This window comes from Podarcis tiliguerta, assembly GCF_965153285.1.
Source record: "Podarcis tiliguerta genome assembly, chromosome: 13".
NCBI lineage: Eukaryota > Metazoa > Chordata > Lepidosauria > Squamata > Lacertidae > Podarcis > Podarcis tiliguerta.
Window position 1 is genome coordinate 4383584 of NC_139546.1, and position 17918 is coordinate 4401501.

General features: G+C 40.3%; 2 protein-coding genes across 3 annotated transcripts in view; both read left to right on the forward strand.

Annotated features, from left to right (window-relative positions):
• Positions 1 to 17918, forward strand: part of GALNT1 (polypeptide N-acetylgalactosaminyltransferase 1) — a 538911-nt gene that overhangs the window by 295047 nt on the left and 225946 nt on the right. The gene's annotated exons all lie outside the window — the stretch shown is intronic.
• The window catches only part of TMEM245 (transmembrane protein 245), a 52739-nt gene that overhangs the window by 20701 nt on the left and 14120 nt on the right, over positions 1 to 17918 (forward strand). For both annotated transcript variants that reach the window (XM_083407631.1, XM_083407632.1), the window contains 7 exons: positions 6874 to 6978; positions 7562 to 7644; positions 8772 to 8862; positions 9941 to 10039; positions 10557 to 10688; positions 11228 to 11350; positions 15979 to 16124. In XM_083407631.1, the coding sequence (XP_083263757.1) occupies positions 6874 to 6978; positions 7562 to 7644; positions 8772 to 8862; positions 9941 to 10039; positions 10557 to 10688; positions 11228 to 11350; positions 15979 to 16124 (779 nt within the window). The remainder of the gene's footprint in view (positions 1 to 6873; positions 6979 to 7561; positions 7645 to 8771; positions 8863 to 9940; positions 10040 to 10556; positions 10689 to 11227; positions 11351 to 15978; positions 16125 to 17918) is intronic.

A 17918-nucleotide genomic window follows, 5' to 3' on the forward strand; every position in this document is an offset into this window, starting at 1 on the left:
TTCCCTCGCCTATAGTCTTTTTCCCCCTAGAAAGTTATAACTTAACAATACTTTTAATATTTGAAATTGTTTAAGTCTACTTTGAGCTAGTTCAAACAAAACCTGAAAGCCTGTTAAAGGAATTACGATGAGCCGCAAGCTCAGTGGCGTAGCGTGGGTTGTCAGCACCCGGGGCAAGGCAAGTAATTTGCGCCCGCCCCCCCGCTGCACTGTCCCTCCCCCAGATAGTCCCTCGCTCTCTCTCCGCACTGCACCGCACGCCTGGCACCCTCCCCTCCACAGTGGGCAGCGACCCGGCGGCTCGGATCGGATTCGCACAGCCAGCACTGCAGTGAGAGAGAGTGAGTGAGCCAGGTAGGGGCAGATAGCTGCGAGTGCGAGCGCCCCCCCCCCAGATGTTGCGCCCGGTGCGGCCGGCCCCCCCTGCACCCCCCACGCTACGCCACTGCGCAAGCTTGTGTATTCCCCCTCTCCATCTGCACAAATTGCCCAACCATAATTAACCATGGCTGATATGTCTACACGGATACCATTTGGGAAATTCTGTAGAATGCAATTGGCAGTTGCAGCTAGAAATGGTTTTTCCCATAATGTTCAAGAGAAAGCTATAAAACATATAAATACATGGTTATTCCTTGCATATGGCTTTTCTTAACCAAGCTGAAGCCAGTGCAATGTAAATTACTAATAGGCTGATCTAAGATTGATGGGACATAATATTTCTTATGTTTATTTATCTCTTAGTAGACCTAATGGACTGTATCTTGACTAAGTCATATTCAGAATAGACTGTATTGATTTCATTAGGCCTACTCCCATGTATGGTTTATTCAGATACAACCTGATCCCTGCAAATACTGATTTGAGAGAAAAATTGCATATTTGCTCAGAAAGATATTTCTTACATAATACTCTATGCACAAATATTTGATTGAAAAACAATTAAATATGTATCTAAAATATTTGATGCTTGCCATGCCAAATTATTGTGTGCAATTCACACAGGAAGAATGTGCTTTATCCTCAAAGGACGATTTCCATCGTATAAGCATTTAAATTAAATTTCATTAGTTATACTGAATTCACTATTTAAAACAGTTTGAAATTTTATTCACTGCAGCTTTCCCCCCTGAAATTCTAAGAATAATAATCAGAAAACAATATTTACAAGAATTTCATTTTAATGCATTTATTTTGTACTAGGGTTCAAAACACAACTTTTGTGTAAAGTTATTTTAAAAAAAATAATAATTAAAAATGAGTTTCATTGACTACATGCTTACTCTTCCTTAAGTGAACGACCTTCTGTGACTTAATGGTTTGGTATCTCTAACTCATAGATAATCATGACATTTGTTTGTAACTGTTAATAACTTCAATTAGTTACTTGATTATGAAACTACCGATAAATCACTAATATCTTAGAATATTTTTCTGTGTGGGCAGGAAATACAATCACTGATTATGGCCAGCCTGGTAAGGGATAGTGGATGCAAGTTTAGCTTAAGTATATTTCAAGTCCTTACACATAAAATATGCAGATGGTTTGATGCAGAATCCAAGATCACCAGAAAGGTAAAGCGTGATCACTGAGGAGCAAGGTGCTCTTGAGTTAAAAATAAAGCCATTCATTCATTTGCCTCTAACTCACATTGACTTGCAGCAAGGAGCTAGTGCACACATTGTGATTCTGATCCTTTTATTGTGGTTAAGGTTTCGCTCCCTTCTGCACAAATTCTCACCATGGCTTTAACTATTACTAAGCCTTGTGTCAGCACTAATCTCAACTGTGATTGATGTTAACCTGGGTTTGTTCCTACTAGGGTTTGACACCAGAGTTTGAAGCTAGTTACTCCTTGGATAAGGGATTAGGGGCCTTGTGTGTATCAGCCCTAAGTTTATTTCTGAAACTATTGGAAAGCCTTCAAAGTCTTGACCTAAATCAGAGTAGCCAAGAAAATTGCATGATTAATCAGATGATTCAGTCATCAGTTTGCACCCATGAAGGAGAGGGATGGTTAATGATACACACAAGAGTATTGGCAGGCTTGGAGGATTTCCAAGGGTTGCAGAAATGTTTTTAAAACTTTTTTTAAAAAAAGAACCCTAAGGGGGAAAGAGATCCCAAAATACTTCAGTGATGGCTGAGCACTCAGTAGCCACAAAACGGTGTCTGTTGCGGGTGAAGAGTGGAAAACCGGGGTGGGGAGGATGGAATGTAGTGGAGTGTTCTAGAAAAGGGCATGGCGACCTAGTTGGAACAATGAACAGAAGCATTCTTCACTGCAACATATTGTTGATGGCCCCACTTGTCCCGTAAGTGTGAATAAGTGCATCAGTAAATAATCCTTTTGCAGTTGCAAGTAAAACATGTTCTAGAGTTAAAGAACTTTTCCAATGTGTTCACTTTTTGTGTGCTACAGTCCCAAGTTGTTAACATCACATGGCTAAATTTGCTTATTTGTTTCAGGGTGGCCTTATTTATGTTTGCATAGTTTAACTTTTTGTTCTTTTAATGTGACCCATGTATAGAAGGGCTATGAGACAGTAGTGCAAGTGTATACAGAGTATATAGTAATCAATAATAGTAGAGGAACATAAACCATTGTTCTTCTTTGTACTCCCTGTGCGGGCACACAAAGAGAGTCCTGTACAGAGCACAATTCAGAAACATGTAGAGCTTAAACTAACACATATTTAGGAGCCAACTGCACCCGCTGAACTAAGCATGCATGCTGTCAGAGATGGGCGCTACACCTTCCTGCTGAGTTCTTCAACTACCACCCATTAGCATTGTGGAAAATATCTCTGAGATCTGATGATTCCACTCACTCTAATGTTCTGTTCTGTTCTCTCTGTCTCTCTCGTTCTCATGTGTATGTGTGTGTTCTCTACTTTTGATTTCACTTCACTGTTATTTGATGTTACAATTGTAGTGAAGTGTCTGTGGTGCAGCAACTGTTTTAAAATTGCAAAATGCATAGGAGACGATGACAAACCACTGATAAATATGACAATTATAATATTTCTGTAAGAGAAGAGCACAGGGTTTAGAGTAGTGTTTGCTGTCAGAAGATCATCAATATACACACATGTGGGTGATGCTTTTGGAAAGAGCTTCCTGTCTCCCAAGCGAATGGTTAATAATGCCTTGGCTATACACAGCTAGTGTTGGTGACTCAAGTTGTTTACCTTCTCCAGATGTGGAGGTAATTGTTTCAGTTTATGAAGAGGAGACCAAGGAACGTTCTTCCCTTCACTCTCCAGGTTGTGATGTGAAGTACCCACGCAAATCAATATTTGTGCCACTCCTTTCTACATCATTAACACTTCCACCGCACCCACCTTTTGTCTCTGGGCTGGGAACATCAGGTGTCTCTTAGGAGTTCCACCAAGGTGGTCATTAGGGCTGTTCATGTTTGAAGAACAGAGATCCTTTGTTCTCTATCCCTCGGTCATGTTTACTCCCCAATCCAGGTAGAGACTACTTTACCCTAGAGGGAAAGGTACTGCTATGCTGCAACCTAGATCCCTACAATCACAGTGGCACCAGCATCTTCCTCCCTTTGAAAGTTGCTATGAGGCTCACTAGCCATCTTTATGTCTTCTGGATTACTGCTGCTGTGGCCTGGCAACTGTGTCTAAACTCTCCTGGGGTTATGATGATGTGTTTATATAACATTTTACATACTTTAACATGACTTCCCTTCTCTTTCCATGGTTCATTTTGCATATCTTACATCCCTGCGTATTTTATAATAACTATTCCAATCGGTTTTCCTCTATTACATCCATCAAAAATTATTCATGTTGAATTTATCTTAATGCTGCCAGCATTTTCAGCTGTACACAGTTATTTTCCATATACTCAGTAAACGTTTTCCAATCTTCTTTAAACGTATGTTGTTCTTCTTCTATCTGTTAAATCTGCAAGTTACGCTTGTTTTGTCAACTGAAGTTGCCAATCTTCTTTAGTTGGGACCTCACATACTTTCCATTTTGGGGCTAACAAAACACGGGCCACAGTTTTTGCATACATAAATAACCCTCTCTGAAACCTGGGGATTTCAGTCTGAGTTATCCCCAGCAGAAAGGGCTCTAGTTTTTTGGGGGGAAAGTAATTTCCAGTTCATTATAAATCATTTCCCAATACTCTTTTACGTTTTTACATGTCCACTACATATGAAAAGAACCTTCCCTCCACCTCTTTACACTTCCAGCACTTATTTGATTCTGTCTTGTAAATCTTAGCAAGCCTACTCGGAGTTAGTTCCAAATAGTTCTCTTTCAAAGAATAGTATGCTGTAAATTTCAAGTCACTTTTCCAAAGTTTCTCCCAGAGGCTTAAATCTATGTTGTGTCCTACATTTATTTCTCAGTGTGTCATTGAGGCTTTAAATAGTTCGTCTCCCCCCCCCCCCCATTCTAACAGGTTATATACATTGTAGACAAAAGTTTATCTTTGTTTTGCAGGAGTTCTTTTCTGAATTGTGAGCTTTGGTCCAAAAAAACATTTTTTCTGTCTAATCTAAACATGTAGTATAACTGATGATATTGCAACCAGTCCATAACTTGGCTCCTTAGGTTTTCCATTGATTTCAGTTTGGGTTCCTTCCCAGTGAAATACAGCAATCCCCGTCAGCCGCCTATTGTCTATCCATATTAACTCTCTTAATTGTAATTCCCTCTATGGGAGATAGCCATAAAGGTGTAAATTTTCACCTCCCAATACCAAAGGCATGCAAGCCAGCCAAATTTTAAGTTGTGACCCTCTAGATCCAGGATGTCTGCATTATCCAGTGTAATCCATTCTTTTAACCAACACAAAATAAGATGTATTATTAACCAAAATAATACATTTGCAGGTCTGGCAGAGCAAAGCCTCCTCCATCTTTTATATCTATCATAATTTTATGTTTAATTCTTGGCTTTCCCCCCTGCCAAATAAATTTGGAAATATCTTTTTTCCATTCTTTAAAGCAGCCTGAATTGTTTACAATTGGGATTGTTTGAAATAAAAAGAGCATCCTGGGCAATAAATTCATTTTAATGGCTGAAATTCTACCTAGCAGGGAATGCTTCATTTTCTCCCATATCTCCAACACATCAAATGTTGCAAATGTTCAATATCATTGGTTGCTGTCAGGGAACTGCCATCGGAGCAGGAGGAGGTGAGAGGGCTCCCGGATGATGGTGGAGAGGGCCCCAGTAGGAGGAGAGATAGCCCATACGCTGGGGAAGAAAATCAGCGTAACACCAGTGGAGAAGGGGAGGAGATAGAGGAAGCGGAGAGGTGGCTCCGGGACTCTTCGCAGGAGACCAGCGGAGAGGGGACTAGTGCTCCTTTGCCCACACCCACCTTGCGCAAAAAGCTTTCGCGCAGGCAACGGGGGAGGAGATTGGGCGTCAAGCAGCTTTTATGTTGGAAGCGGTTTAAGAAACGCCCACTGACGGATTCTGCCAGCGACTGAGGCAGCCACGGAATAGAAGCTGTCCGGTCAGAAAGGGTTCAACCATGCAACCTAGCCAGGAGTAAAGGCAACTTACGCACAAGCAATCCCTAGAACCATTACAGTTGCTTTCTGCATTGCCATCCATGCCAACATTCACTGGCTTTCTGGTATCCATTGCCTTGTCTGTTCCTTGCTTCCCCCGCCCCCCCCCCCAATATCCCAGACCCATATTCTTTCTGAAGGAGCCATTTTCTCTCCTGGTTAATGTTGGTATCGGTGCCAAAACCAATAACAAACACAGTTCTGCTATTATTGGTACTGATATCCGTGCTGATCACACTGCCTCTTGCACATACTCTTCTGGCTCATTCACAGACCATGGCTCCCATCTCCTCATTTCTGTTTTGCTTCTGGTTTCACAAACAGCATTTGTGGCTCTTACTACTGAATTTGAAACTCCCATTTTACTGCTAGTATTGTTGGCCCCCATAGCTGCATGTGCAAACCAGCAGTGCTGCTTATGTTACCTGCACCTCTCTCCAAGTCACTACAGACTTGTGAGACAAATATTGTGTTGATTTTACTGTTTTCCGATCATACTCTGAGGACAGTGCCTTCAACGACGGGTGGTATAAGTTACATCTGGTGTTAGCAAATGGGCTAACAGAATCTACATTTAAAACCTTGTAAGTTTGCTCAAACATAGGCTCTCGGCAATTAAATAAATGACGTGGCATACACTAAATGTGTGTATATGTGGAAGCACCCTGGCTTCCGTTGATGGAAAGGAGTTTGATGGTTAATGTTTTTGAAAATCATTTGGAGTTACAAAGGCACCAAGTTAGCAGCTTATTACAGGCTGTACTTTCCATGCATAGATAATGACCCTCTGATTATTAAGTCCGCGAAGCTGAGAAATTAATAGAAGTTGCTCTTGTGTCTGGTAAATAACGTTAAACTATTTTCAAGGTTATTGTTCTGTGTTGCGGTGCTGAGTAATAAAATCTCTCTTAATATTTCTCAATTCTAGTTCTGTATTAGTACGCTTTCTTGCAGTCAACATGTTAGTTCCATGCGTAGTCAAGTTTAAACTATTCCCATTGAAATTAGTAGAACCTGTTAGTTATGACTAAGGACTAAGGACCTGTTAGTTATGACTAAGGCTGCAATCCTGTGTCCACATCCATGAGAATAAGCCCTACTGAATTCAATAGGTCTTCTGAGCAGACATGGCTAGGATTGTGTTGCATGTCTCATGGATTTCTGTGGGCCTGTTCTAAGCATGGTCTAAGTCTGGATCCAACCAAATTTCACTGAGTGGAAAGGCTGCTAGTAGGGTTTGAATATGTTTACATGCAATTTTGATTTCTAAATGTTCAATGACTTTTCTGTTTTACCTTTTCCTTTTTGTTCTGCGCAGATGATCGTGTGGCTGGAAAAAATGCTAGATAAAATCATTAGCATTTTCATTATATTTGTGCTAGTGATAGGCACCCTTCTGCTAGCTCTGCTCCTTACAGCAAAGGTACTGAGTCCAATTAAATACAGTACATAGTTGCCTGGTTCTTTTAACTTTGTTACGTTTAACTTTGATATGTGCATGACTATTTTTTAATAAATACTTTAATTTAAATTTTCAACGGATATATGACAGGGAAAGTAACTGTAATGAAAACAACAAACATTTAGGCATGTATTTGCATGACTATTGGGAAAAGTATACTGTACTACAAAAATGATAGTAATAAGATATTGCTATATATAAATTAGTGAAAAATTCACAGTGTTGGGTCCTTATGAAGAGTCATTTTGGCTCTATGTGGGTTCTTGGTTGATTCTGGTGTGCAATTGGTTTGGGAAAATAATATTGTCACTTAACCCCTGAGGCCAACCTTACTTTAGGTTATCTGTCAATAGCAAAATATCTGGTGTAGTTTATTGCCTTGAGGTTTACGTAGCTTGTTATATTATGACTATATAGCATTATCTGTATTGCACCAAAAATGTTTTAATGTTGCTTTTGAAGCCTAGGTTTCATTGCCTTTTCATTAATTTAGAACATGATGGAATGTTCATTAATTTCATTTATATTTTCCCTCCTAACTTAGGTGCACCAAGAAAGCGTGCATATGATTGAAGTCACAAGCAGCTTGATCAATGAAACTGTAGCCAATCATCCAGAATGGGCCAAGTAAGAATACTGAAATAATGTGATAGAATTTGGAAGAACAATTCTGTCAATACATTACCCAGTAGTGTACAAATGTTCTCTTAATCTTAAGTCCACAAATATGGTTGGCACAAGTAGAGGCGGGATTTCTCAAAACAAATTACTTTCTAGAATCCTTTGCTGAGGAGGAGGAGATTTGGTCATTTGATATAACTGCAGATTTATGTTCTTCAGAACATTTAACTTTGGATTAATACCCCTTGTTATCGTTTAAATCAGGGGTCAGCAGATTTTTTCAGCAGGGGGCCAGTCCACTGTCCCTCAGACCTTGTGGGGGGCCAGACTATAAATTTTTTTTGGGGGGGTGAACGAATTCCTATGCCCCACAAATAACCCAGAGATGCATTTTAAATAAAAGCACACATTTTACTCATGTAAAAACACGCTGATTCCCGGACCGTCCATAGGCTGGATTTAGAAGGTGATTGGGCGGGATCCGGCCCCCAGGCCTTAGTTTGCCTACCCATGGTTTAAATCCTTTTTCATTGGGAACAATTACATTTATAAATAGTAGGAAGGGAGGAATTCTTAATGCTACTGATATTACCAGAGCTGATAATTACCAGGCTGTACTACTTTGCAGAATGCCTGTGTTCAGTGTCAAGAGACATGAATATTTTCTTTATAGGAATCAACCCCAAAACTATATTCCACTATATGATGAGAGTGATTCCTATAGAAGCATGCTGTTTGCCTTTGATCTAGATAAGCCTGCCATATTGTTAGAAAATGGAAATTGTTAATAAGATTATAGTTTTTTAAAAAAGAAGCCTGTGTATATATGTAAGGGTGCATTTGACTGCATCCAAAGGATCACAGGACTAGTTTAACATGCCCCAGGGAACTTCAGGTTTATATTCCTTCAACAACAGCCCAGTGCACCAAGTTTTAAATATCTTTTGAAATCCTGAGTATACTTCTAAAAGCAAACAATTAAATGGCACGGGGATCTGCTGTTTCGGGGAGGGGGATAAAAATCCCACCGGGCATGGCTAATCAGTATTTTGTATCTCGGCCGATTATTATAATGACACAAACAAATTGATCTGTAATAGTAATATTTTTTTAAATTTACTTTTTAAAACCAGCTGGCTTCCTGAAGCTCAGGTTTTTCAAAAGGCTTTGAATTCAGCTGCCAATAATGTCTATCAGTATGGCCGAGAATGGATAACACATAAGGTAAGGATGAAACCAGTCTTTCTGCAACTACCGTATATGCTATAGAAGAGCTAGTTGTTATGCCCAAAATCCATCAAATCAAGAAAATACAGTTCAGTAAAGAAATTAAATTAACAGCAGAAAGTTTAAATCTCGGCTCAGTTTAAAGAACTTGAAAATGGGATCATTCCAAGGAAAAAGAAGGGAATAGTCTTATTACTTGATTATAGGGATTACCAAGTTAGAAGACAATTAGGAGAGATGCCTTTTTTCAATGTCTTCAGCTAAGAAATCAGTAAACTACTGCTCACATATAGTACCCTGAAGGATTTACAAGCTTTGAAACACTTATTTCAGATGTTTGTAATGTGCTTAATTTATAAAATCATTGAAGATTTGAACACTTGGCCCCACTCTGTGGTTTCACATACGTGTTGAATAGAACAGGGAGCAGACTAAAGCTCTGTGGTATACCATGAGCCAAAACAATAATGCCCGGGTACCGCTTTTTAGAAATAGGCATTGAGACAGTAGAACCACTGGGGCACAGTCTCCCCAATCCCTGGCCCAGGCAGCTGTTCCAGAAAGATTCCGTGACTGATGGTATTGAAAGCTGCTGAGAAGTCCAGGGAAATTGGGAAGATCATGCCACTCTGGGCAAAAATACGATAAAACATCAGAAATGCCCTTTTCAAAGCAGCTAGGACCACTCACTGTCCACTGCTTTTATAAGGAAGCAACATGTACGATGCTTCCCTGAATCTGCTAGACTGCCATACACTAGCTTCAAAAACATTTTTTATGAAACAAACAAAAAATATATTAATAGTGTTTATGGATTAAAGGAACAAAAGATTACTTGACAAAAGGGGGGAGAAAACAGCTTAGCTGAACAGCTAGTGGCTACTGGCTTTCTGCGACTTTTGCAGTATTGCTTGCAGCAGAATAACTGAAGGGAATCCACTCAAGATGGATTACTCTCTTTAGCTAGCAAATTAGCAAAAAAATGTAAACAAAATTAGATTTCCTGATACTGTATTCACTTTGACATGTTGCCTTTCAGTTATTTTGACATAAAACTCCCTCTTGTATGTTGTAGCTCCACAAAATATTAGGAGACAAAGTGAACAACACTGCTGTGATTGAAAAACAAGTTCTGGAGCTCTGGGACAGACTATATCATTCGTGGTTTGTGAAAGTAAGTATCCCAGTCTATTGACTCAGGGCAAATTAATATTAGTGATATTGGCAAACTGAAAAGACAAACCCCACAGTTAAATAAATTCAGTATCTCCTGGTTCTTGTACTTGCATGAAGGGAACCGGGTAGGAAATGCCTGAGCTCAAGGTTTGCTTTTAGGATTGGGCGATGTCAGCATTTCAACATAACAATCAACCGGCCAAACATCGTTGAGGCAGTTTCACCCCAGCGCTGGTGGTGGAGGGAGTCAGGCGCAGGCAAGCCCCACCTGTGATTTACCGCCAGGTGAAGACATCATCGCACTCTGCCTCCCAAACCATTAATTATGTATCGATATATCGCCCAGGCCTATTTGCTTCTGGGTAAAATTGTCGGGTGGATGGGGAGAATTTGAGCAGGCTCAGAGAGTTACAGTTTTAATAGTGTGTGTATATCCCTTGTAACTTCATGCATTCCTTAAATAATTCCCAGAAATTTTGTGAGCACCAGTTAAATGTTTCTCGCTTATTTTACAGAATGTAACTCATTCAGGAAGACACAAAGGACACAAGCCACATTTAAACCGTCAAAACAGCTGGCCAGGTGACATGCTTGATTGGCAAGATGTTGCCTCCTTTATTCATGAGAACATTGAGACATTTCTTTCGGTACGTGCCTTTAATAGTAAAATGCTCTCAGTTGCCTCACTGATGTCAGATAGGTTGTTTCTAGATCTATTTTCTTTACGTATCCAAGAAGTGCTCTTTTTAGAGACAGGAGAGTCTGACATCCAGTTATATTTTTGATTATGTAAAGGGATTTGAAAGACCAAAGTATGTGGAAGATATCTGTTCCCATTTTCCAAAATGGGTTCAAATATCTAAATATATTGTGTTAATTCACGGGAAAAAATATTCAGTTGAGCAAAAAAACCACCCCCTGCTTGTTTATGTTTTACGTTATGTTTCACCTATTAGCTAGGTGGTTTTACATTTTTCATGGTAGTGTTTCAACATAGTTTGAGTCAATTTGTATTTATAACAAAGAAAATAACGGGGCTTTCCAGTCACAAGATCCACTGCTGCTGGCACTGATGCTAACAAAAATCTCCGTAAGACCCTGAGACGTTACGTATTGAAAGCACAGTGTTTTTCAAAACAGTTCTGCTAAGCTATTGACTTCAGGATCTGATTCTTCTCTTTTCCAGATCCTGGAATCCCTCTGGATAGTGATGAGCCACAACGTGAGCCTCCTTTTCACCACAGTTACAACTTTAGTAACTGTTCTCTTTTACAGTGGCACTGCTCTTCTCAATTTTGTGCTTTCACTGGTAAGTGCAGGGGTTTTGGTTGTTGTTTTTTGGGGAAAAGTGTTTACATTTCTTAAGGCACTTACTTTCTTGAGTTCACTTATTCTTGAGCCTACTCATTGAGAGGAGCAGCTATATCTTGGGCTGTTCAGTGTAGACCATCTCCTGAAGAGGTTGCAGAATCACAACTTGGTTTTCCATTAACAATCTCACTAAATTCTACAGGCTTTATGCTTTTCTCCCTGCTGAGACACTTAAGGCAATGCATACACACCCCTTAAATGAGTATTGCACTGTTTTATTATGCTCTGATGGTGCCAAGTAGAGAAAAAAGAGAATTTTCTTGCCTGTGAATTCTACATTTTTGCCAGATAGCTTCTGCCCTGTAGAGTAGCCGGTTAAGAGTGTCAAGAGTGTTAGTCTGTGAAAATGTTTTATAGATGGTACATAACACCGGTAAAATTAGCAAAAATGTATAAGACATTCAATAAGTGTTGGAAATGTAAGGAGAAAGAAGGTTCATTTTATCACATGTGGTGGGAATGTAAGAAAGTGAAAGGCTTCTGGGAAATGATATACAATGAATTAAAAAAGATATTAAAATACACATTTATAAAGAAGCCAGAGGCCTTTCTGTTAGGCATTTTAGGAAAAGAGATAAAGAGAAAGGATAGTAAGTTCTTTCAACATGCAGTGACAGCTGCAAGGGTGTTACTGGCTCAGAAATGGAAACAACAGGCAATACCGACAATGGAAGAATGGAGAAGGAAGCTGCTAGACTATGCTGAGTTGGATAAAATGACTGGGAAGATTAGATACTTAAGAGACCAAAAGTTCACAGAAGACTGGGGAAAATTTGTGGAATATCTGGAGAGTATAAGTGATGGTCAAATAACGTTAGAGGGATTTAAAAAAGCACTGTGAAACGCGAGAAGTATTGTTAAAAGGGAATAGAAAAAGAAAGGTTTAAATAATGACAATACAAACCTAAGAAATGCGTAAATTAATAATGACTGCGAAAGATTTACGGAAAAGCTGAAGGAAGTCCAGAAAAGAAAGATTTTGTGAAAAACTGGATGTGAAATTATTGTATGATTTGTTTTTGTTGTAAATTAATAAAAATTATTATATATATATATAAAATAGTGTGTTAGTCTGCAAGAAGCAGAGCCAGCCAGCCCAATAGGTAGGGCATACAGTGGCACCACCTCCGCCACTGGCAGTGAGAGGGAGGTGTTCCAGCCTGCGGTGTTGCTGCGCATCTTTCCTAAACCTGGACAGAGAAATCGAGCAGCAAGGCTTTGAGGAGTGCCCTGGCTCTTGCCAAATTTGGTGAGAGCTAGGAGCGTTCCTGTATGCCATGTTGCCAATTGGCTTCATGGGGAAACTGAGCGGCAATGCATGGAGGAGTGCTCTGACTCCTGCCGAGTTTGGAAGAGAGTCAGGGTTATGGCAGCGGCAGAAGTTTGAGGGGAATGGGGCGGGGTAGATAGGAGGTAGCAATTCCCATTTTGCCTCAGGTGGCAAAACTGGTCAGGCCACCCCTGGTATGAAGGAAGGGCTATTCTTTAGACATTAGATAGTCGTTTCTGGTACCTTCCTAGTTCGGTTCTTTGGTCACATCATCTGCAATTAAAATTATTCTGTTAACTGCTGCACAGAGTGGAGAGCACCTCAGTATCTGAACCACTGTCTGGCAAATGAGTAGACTATCAACATTTTATTTGCACCAGTCTCTGAAAAATGACAGGTATCCTGTATTCAGTAATATTTTGGTGAGGAGAAAAGCAAACTCTATTCTTCCTATATTCCTAAGAGGGTAATTCCATATCAATTGATCTGATTTTCTTAATATTTTGTACACTTGCTGAATGATCAAAACTAACTTTAAATCTAAAATTTATCTCATCCCATTTTTGGGTTATGAGGGTTTGAAAGTTTTAAAAAATAACATTTTTGGCCTTGCCGGACTACACATAAACCTACAAAGCTCAGCCCAGATTTAGGATATTTCAAAATTAAAAATACCAATCTCTTCAGAACTTGATGGACTTTAATATGATCTGTCACATGATGGTTTTACTTTAAATTTTAAAGTTAAGTTACAAAATTTTAAATTTTAAAAAGTGATTTTTAAAAATTAATACGGTTTTAAAAATTCCCCAAAATGTATTGATTATGTAATATTTCTAAGAGGTACTCGCAAAAATTTTTTACATACATGTCTACCTTACTGGGTTCTATTTAGGATAAATGGGTCTTATTGGAGTAAAATATAACAGAATAAACAAGACTTCGAAGTATAATATCAGTTACTTCAGGCATTTCATTAGAAAGTTATTCAATTGAAAGGTATCTGAGAAGCTAATCAGGCTATTCTTTAAAAAATATGTTCCAAAATGTGTTGCTTTAAATGCAGAGTTTTATTTGGCAAGAGTGGAGAGAGCTTTATGTTACCATGTGTGGCTAATTTTTTCAGCGTTTCCTTTGATTATAAATTTCGCATACACAGCTGTGTGGCACAACCAGTCATGTTAGAGGTAATTTCTTTCCATTTAAGTTTTGTGTTATGACAGCTGCGATGCTTGTGGGAAATTTAATGGCTGGAACATAGCCCCAGGGCTTGTGATCACCTAGATATTGGATATTGAGCTGGCTTATGTCAAGGGCTCTGGCTTGGGAATGTGTGATTTCCTCCCCTTAAACATATAAGCAGTGACCTGTGCTAAGAGGCTATTGTAGGTTTTGCTGGGTGATGGGAAAACAACCACAGCTTTCTGTTTTAAAAAAAATGCTAGAAAAGAAAGGTTTGCTAACAGTGTTGGGTCCCTTAGTTGCAAAAGCTGAGTGGGTAAAGAATGGAAAGAATATCTGCCCTTTGGGTTGGCTAATCAAAATACAAACTTCAGTGCTATTGAAAAGAACTTGAAGCTAACTTTTAAGGTTCTTTTCTGCATTTAGAAAAATCAAAATGGCAATGTTGGATTCTTAAGGATTTTTTTTAATCACCAGAAGCATTTCCTTATTATAATTTGAATTGGAAATGGAGAAAATGAAACCATATTTTTTATGTATGTATCTAAATATATTAAAATCCTTTGGTAACTGCAGCAAAAGTGCTTTTAAAAATAAATAAATTTGGAGCTTGCAAAAATAGAAAGGTGCAAATCTGGTAGGCAATTAGTAAAAAAATCTAGCAGACACAGAATTATTCATAAAGAACAGTACAGTGGTGCCTCGCAAGACGAAATTAATTCGTTCCGCGAGTTTTTTCGTTGTACGAGTTTTTTTGTCTTGCGAAGCACCACTGCATTTAAACACTGACAACGGCGGGGAGGGGCGGGGAGAAGCAGGGCAGCTGCCGCAGCTGGTACCTCGGACTCACCCGCGCGTTGTGGCCACTGTGCGGCGCGGCTGCTGGAGGGTGGCGGGGCTCAGGAGCGCGACTCAGTGGAACCGCCACCAGGGAGAGAGAGGCGCTGGCAGCAATGGCTCTCTGAGGCACCAACCGTCAGCAGGAAGGTGGGAGGGAGCCGGAGGAGCGGGGAAGCGAGCGTGCGTGCGTGCAGTGCGCGTCGCCATGACACGAGAGGCAGGGCCGTTTTGTCTAGCGAAGCAAGCCCTTAGGAAAATCCGTCTTGCGAAGCACCTCAGAAAACGAAAAACTCTTTCATCTTGCGAGTTTTTCGTCTTCCGAGGCATTTGTCTTGCGGGGTACCACTGTACTGTAAAATATAAAACAGATGTATACAGCGTGTCCACTGATGCAAAATAAAGTGTAACAGATTAGTGCAGCTCAGGGAAGCTTTGCCATCAAGCTTGGGCATGGCGGGGGAGCGTTAAGTTACCTATAGTCCCAAACAAAAGTTAAGTGGCTTGGTTGATCTGAGCTTTGTGAGTGTCACCAGACATTTGGGTAATGAACAGCCACCAAATAGCTGCAGTCTTCAGGGCCACCTTTCCCTCTTCGTATCTTCATATGATGTGCATGTATTCCAACACTGCAGTCAATAAAACTTAATTTTAATACCACATATCAGGACTCTAATTCTGAATAATGCTGCAGCTAACATAAAAACGATCATTTCTTTCAGGTGGAGGTTATTAGATTGATCAGTGAATGTGGATGGGTCAGAGTGTAATATTGTACCCATTTCCTGCAATATTCTATTGCTAAAAATAACCTAGTTAAGGCAAAGATTGGGTGAGATGGAATGTTTGCAAATGACGCCATCACCAAGCAAGGCTATTCCAAAACGTTTTGTTGCCCAAGGTGGGTTTCATCTAGTACGTTAAACAGTGTTTAATTCCCTTCTCAGTTATATTAAGAGGTGCAAAGCAGAATTGCACTCTTCCCCACCCCCATCATACTACAGTGGTACATCCGGTTATGAACTTAATTCGTTCCGGATGTCCATTCTTAAGCTGAAACCGTTCTTAACATGAGGCGCCCTTTCACTAATGGGGCCTCCTGCTGGTGCGCGACTTCTGCTCACACCCCGGGGCAAAGTTCACAACTAGGGGCATCTACTTCCAGGTTAGTGGAGCTTGTTACCCGAAGCATTCGTAAGGAGGACGGTATGTAACCTGAGGTTCCGCTGTATGTTTCCAGTTAACACTCAGCTGCTTTATTTCTTGTCTGTTTGCAGGTGATTTTCCTGACCACATTGTTCTACCTTTTAAGTTCCAGTGATGAATACTACAAGCCGGTGAAATGGGTGATCAACTTGACTCCCTTGTCACAGCCTGGCCCGTCCTCCAATATAGTTGGCCAGTCTGTGGAAGAGGCCATAAGGTGCCCTGTTACTTTCTTACAAGTTGTGTGATAAGTATAGTTTTGGGGTATGTCGTCTTTGTTCTGTTAATTCATTTTCCTTCTGCGCCGCCAGGTCACTGGGTTGGGCTCAGGCTCCTCCCATGCTAAGGAAGGCAGGAGAAACAACTTATCGGGATGTGGGTGTCTCCCTGATTAGTTTTCGCTTCTGCCTTTCAATGAAGCGTGGGACGCGGGTGGCACTGTGGTCTAAACCACTGAGCCTAGGGCTTGCTGATCGGAAGGTTGGCGGTTTGAATCCCCACGACGGGGTGAGCTCCCGTTTCTCGGTCCCAGCTCCTGCCAACCTAGCGGTTCGAAAGCACACCAAAAAGTGGCGGGAAGGTAAACGGCGTTTCCATGCGCTGCTCTGGTTTCACCAGAAGCAGCTTAGTCATGCTGGCCACATGACCCGGAAAAACTGTCTGCGGACAAACGTCGGCTCCCTCGGCCATTAAAGCGAGATGAGCGCTGCAAGCCCAGAGTCGTTTGTGACTGGACTTAACTGTCAGGGGGCCTTTACCTTTACCTTTCAATGAAGCAGTCTCTTCACTATTGCTCCTGCACTTCTTTTAAACTAAGTTTTATTCTCTTTATCTCCCCCCCCCCCTTTTGCTATTTCCCCTTTTAGGCTTGCTTAATTGGCTCCCTCTTTTAAAATGGGCTGCCTTTTGCTTCCCATTTTTCCCCGTTTGGGCTCCTCTCCAGTGGATTGGCTGCCTCCGTTCCTTTTCGTCACCAGAGCATGCCAAATAAAGTCCCAGGCCACCCTGCTGATTACCTGCAAGCAGAAACTTGGGGTTCAGGGACTTTCTGACCAAAGTAATACCTAATCATTTCCCCTTGAAGTTTTATTCTATATCTTTAATTTTTTATCGTATTTTTACTTTTTAAAGCACTATCTAGGTATGTAGAGTTTCTGCTTTGAAAGATGTAGCCTACATGTCTGGAATATATCTCAATTCATATATCTTGTTGGGCATGCCGTTTTCTGGTGTAGAGAGGAAGAAGTTGTGAACAATTTGAAAGGAGGAAGGGAGACTAAAGGAGTATATATGTTAAGGCTAAACAATTTTGCAGAAACAAGTGATCAGGTTTTTTTTGTACTGGTGATGACAATTAGTCATAGGGAATGGTTATAGCTACAGTTAATTTTTTTAATCCTGTTTGCTTATTATTTTATGTGTAATGAATAGTTTAATGGCTATCAGTCTCTAGACCATATTCATTACAAAGTATTTCCATTATGACTTTCAGCTCATCTGAAAGGAGTTTGTTTGCAGGCAGCTCCCAAGTTATGAATCTCACATTGCTATGCTGGGGAAAAACACTTGCAGATTAGACAGTACTGACTTAATGTAAGAAATTGCTTCTGTAAAAGGCAACTTAATGCTTTCACATCGGCTTTTGCAGAAACAATGGTTTGTTGCAATTTACATTTTTCCAGGAGCCAACTTTTGCTGGCTTTGGGGAATTAATAGGTTTATTATAAAAACACAGGCTGCAGTGTAAAAATTAAGTACAGGAATTGCAAATAATTTAATATGTATTTCTTGGACACGATTCTAGAAGATGAATTTTGAGTCCCCCATGCATGTTGCACTTTTAGCCACTTCCCTAAGGAACGCTATAGGGTCATTCCTACCCCATGTACATTATTTGTTGCATTTGAAGCCCAAGCGAATTGGAAGCTTCCACGTGTGTTAGAAAAAGATCTGAAGTCGCTGTGAATTTGCATGTGTGTGCTTATCTTTGGACAACTTAATTTTTTTAATG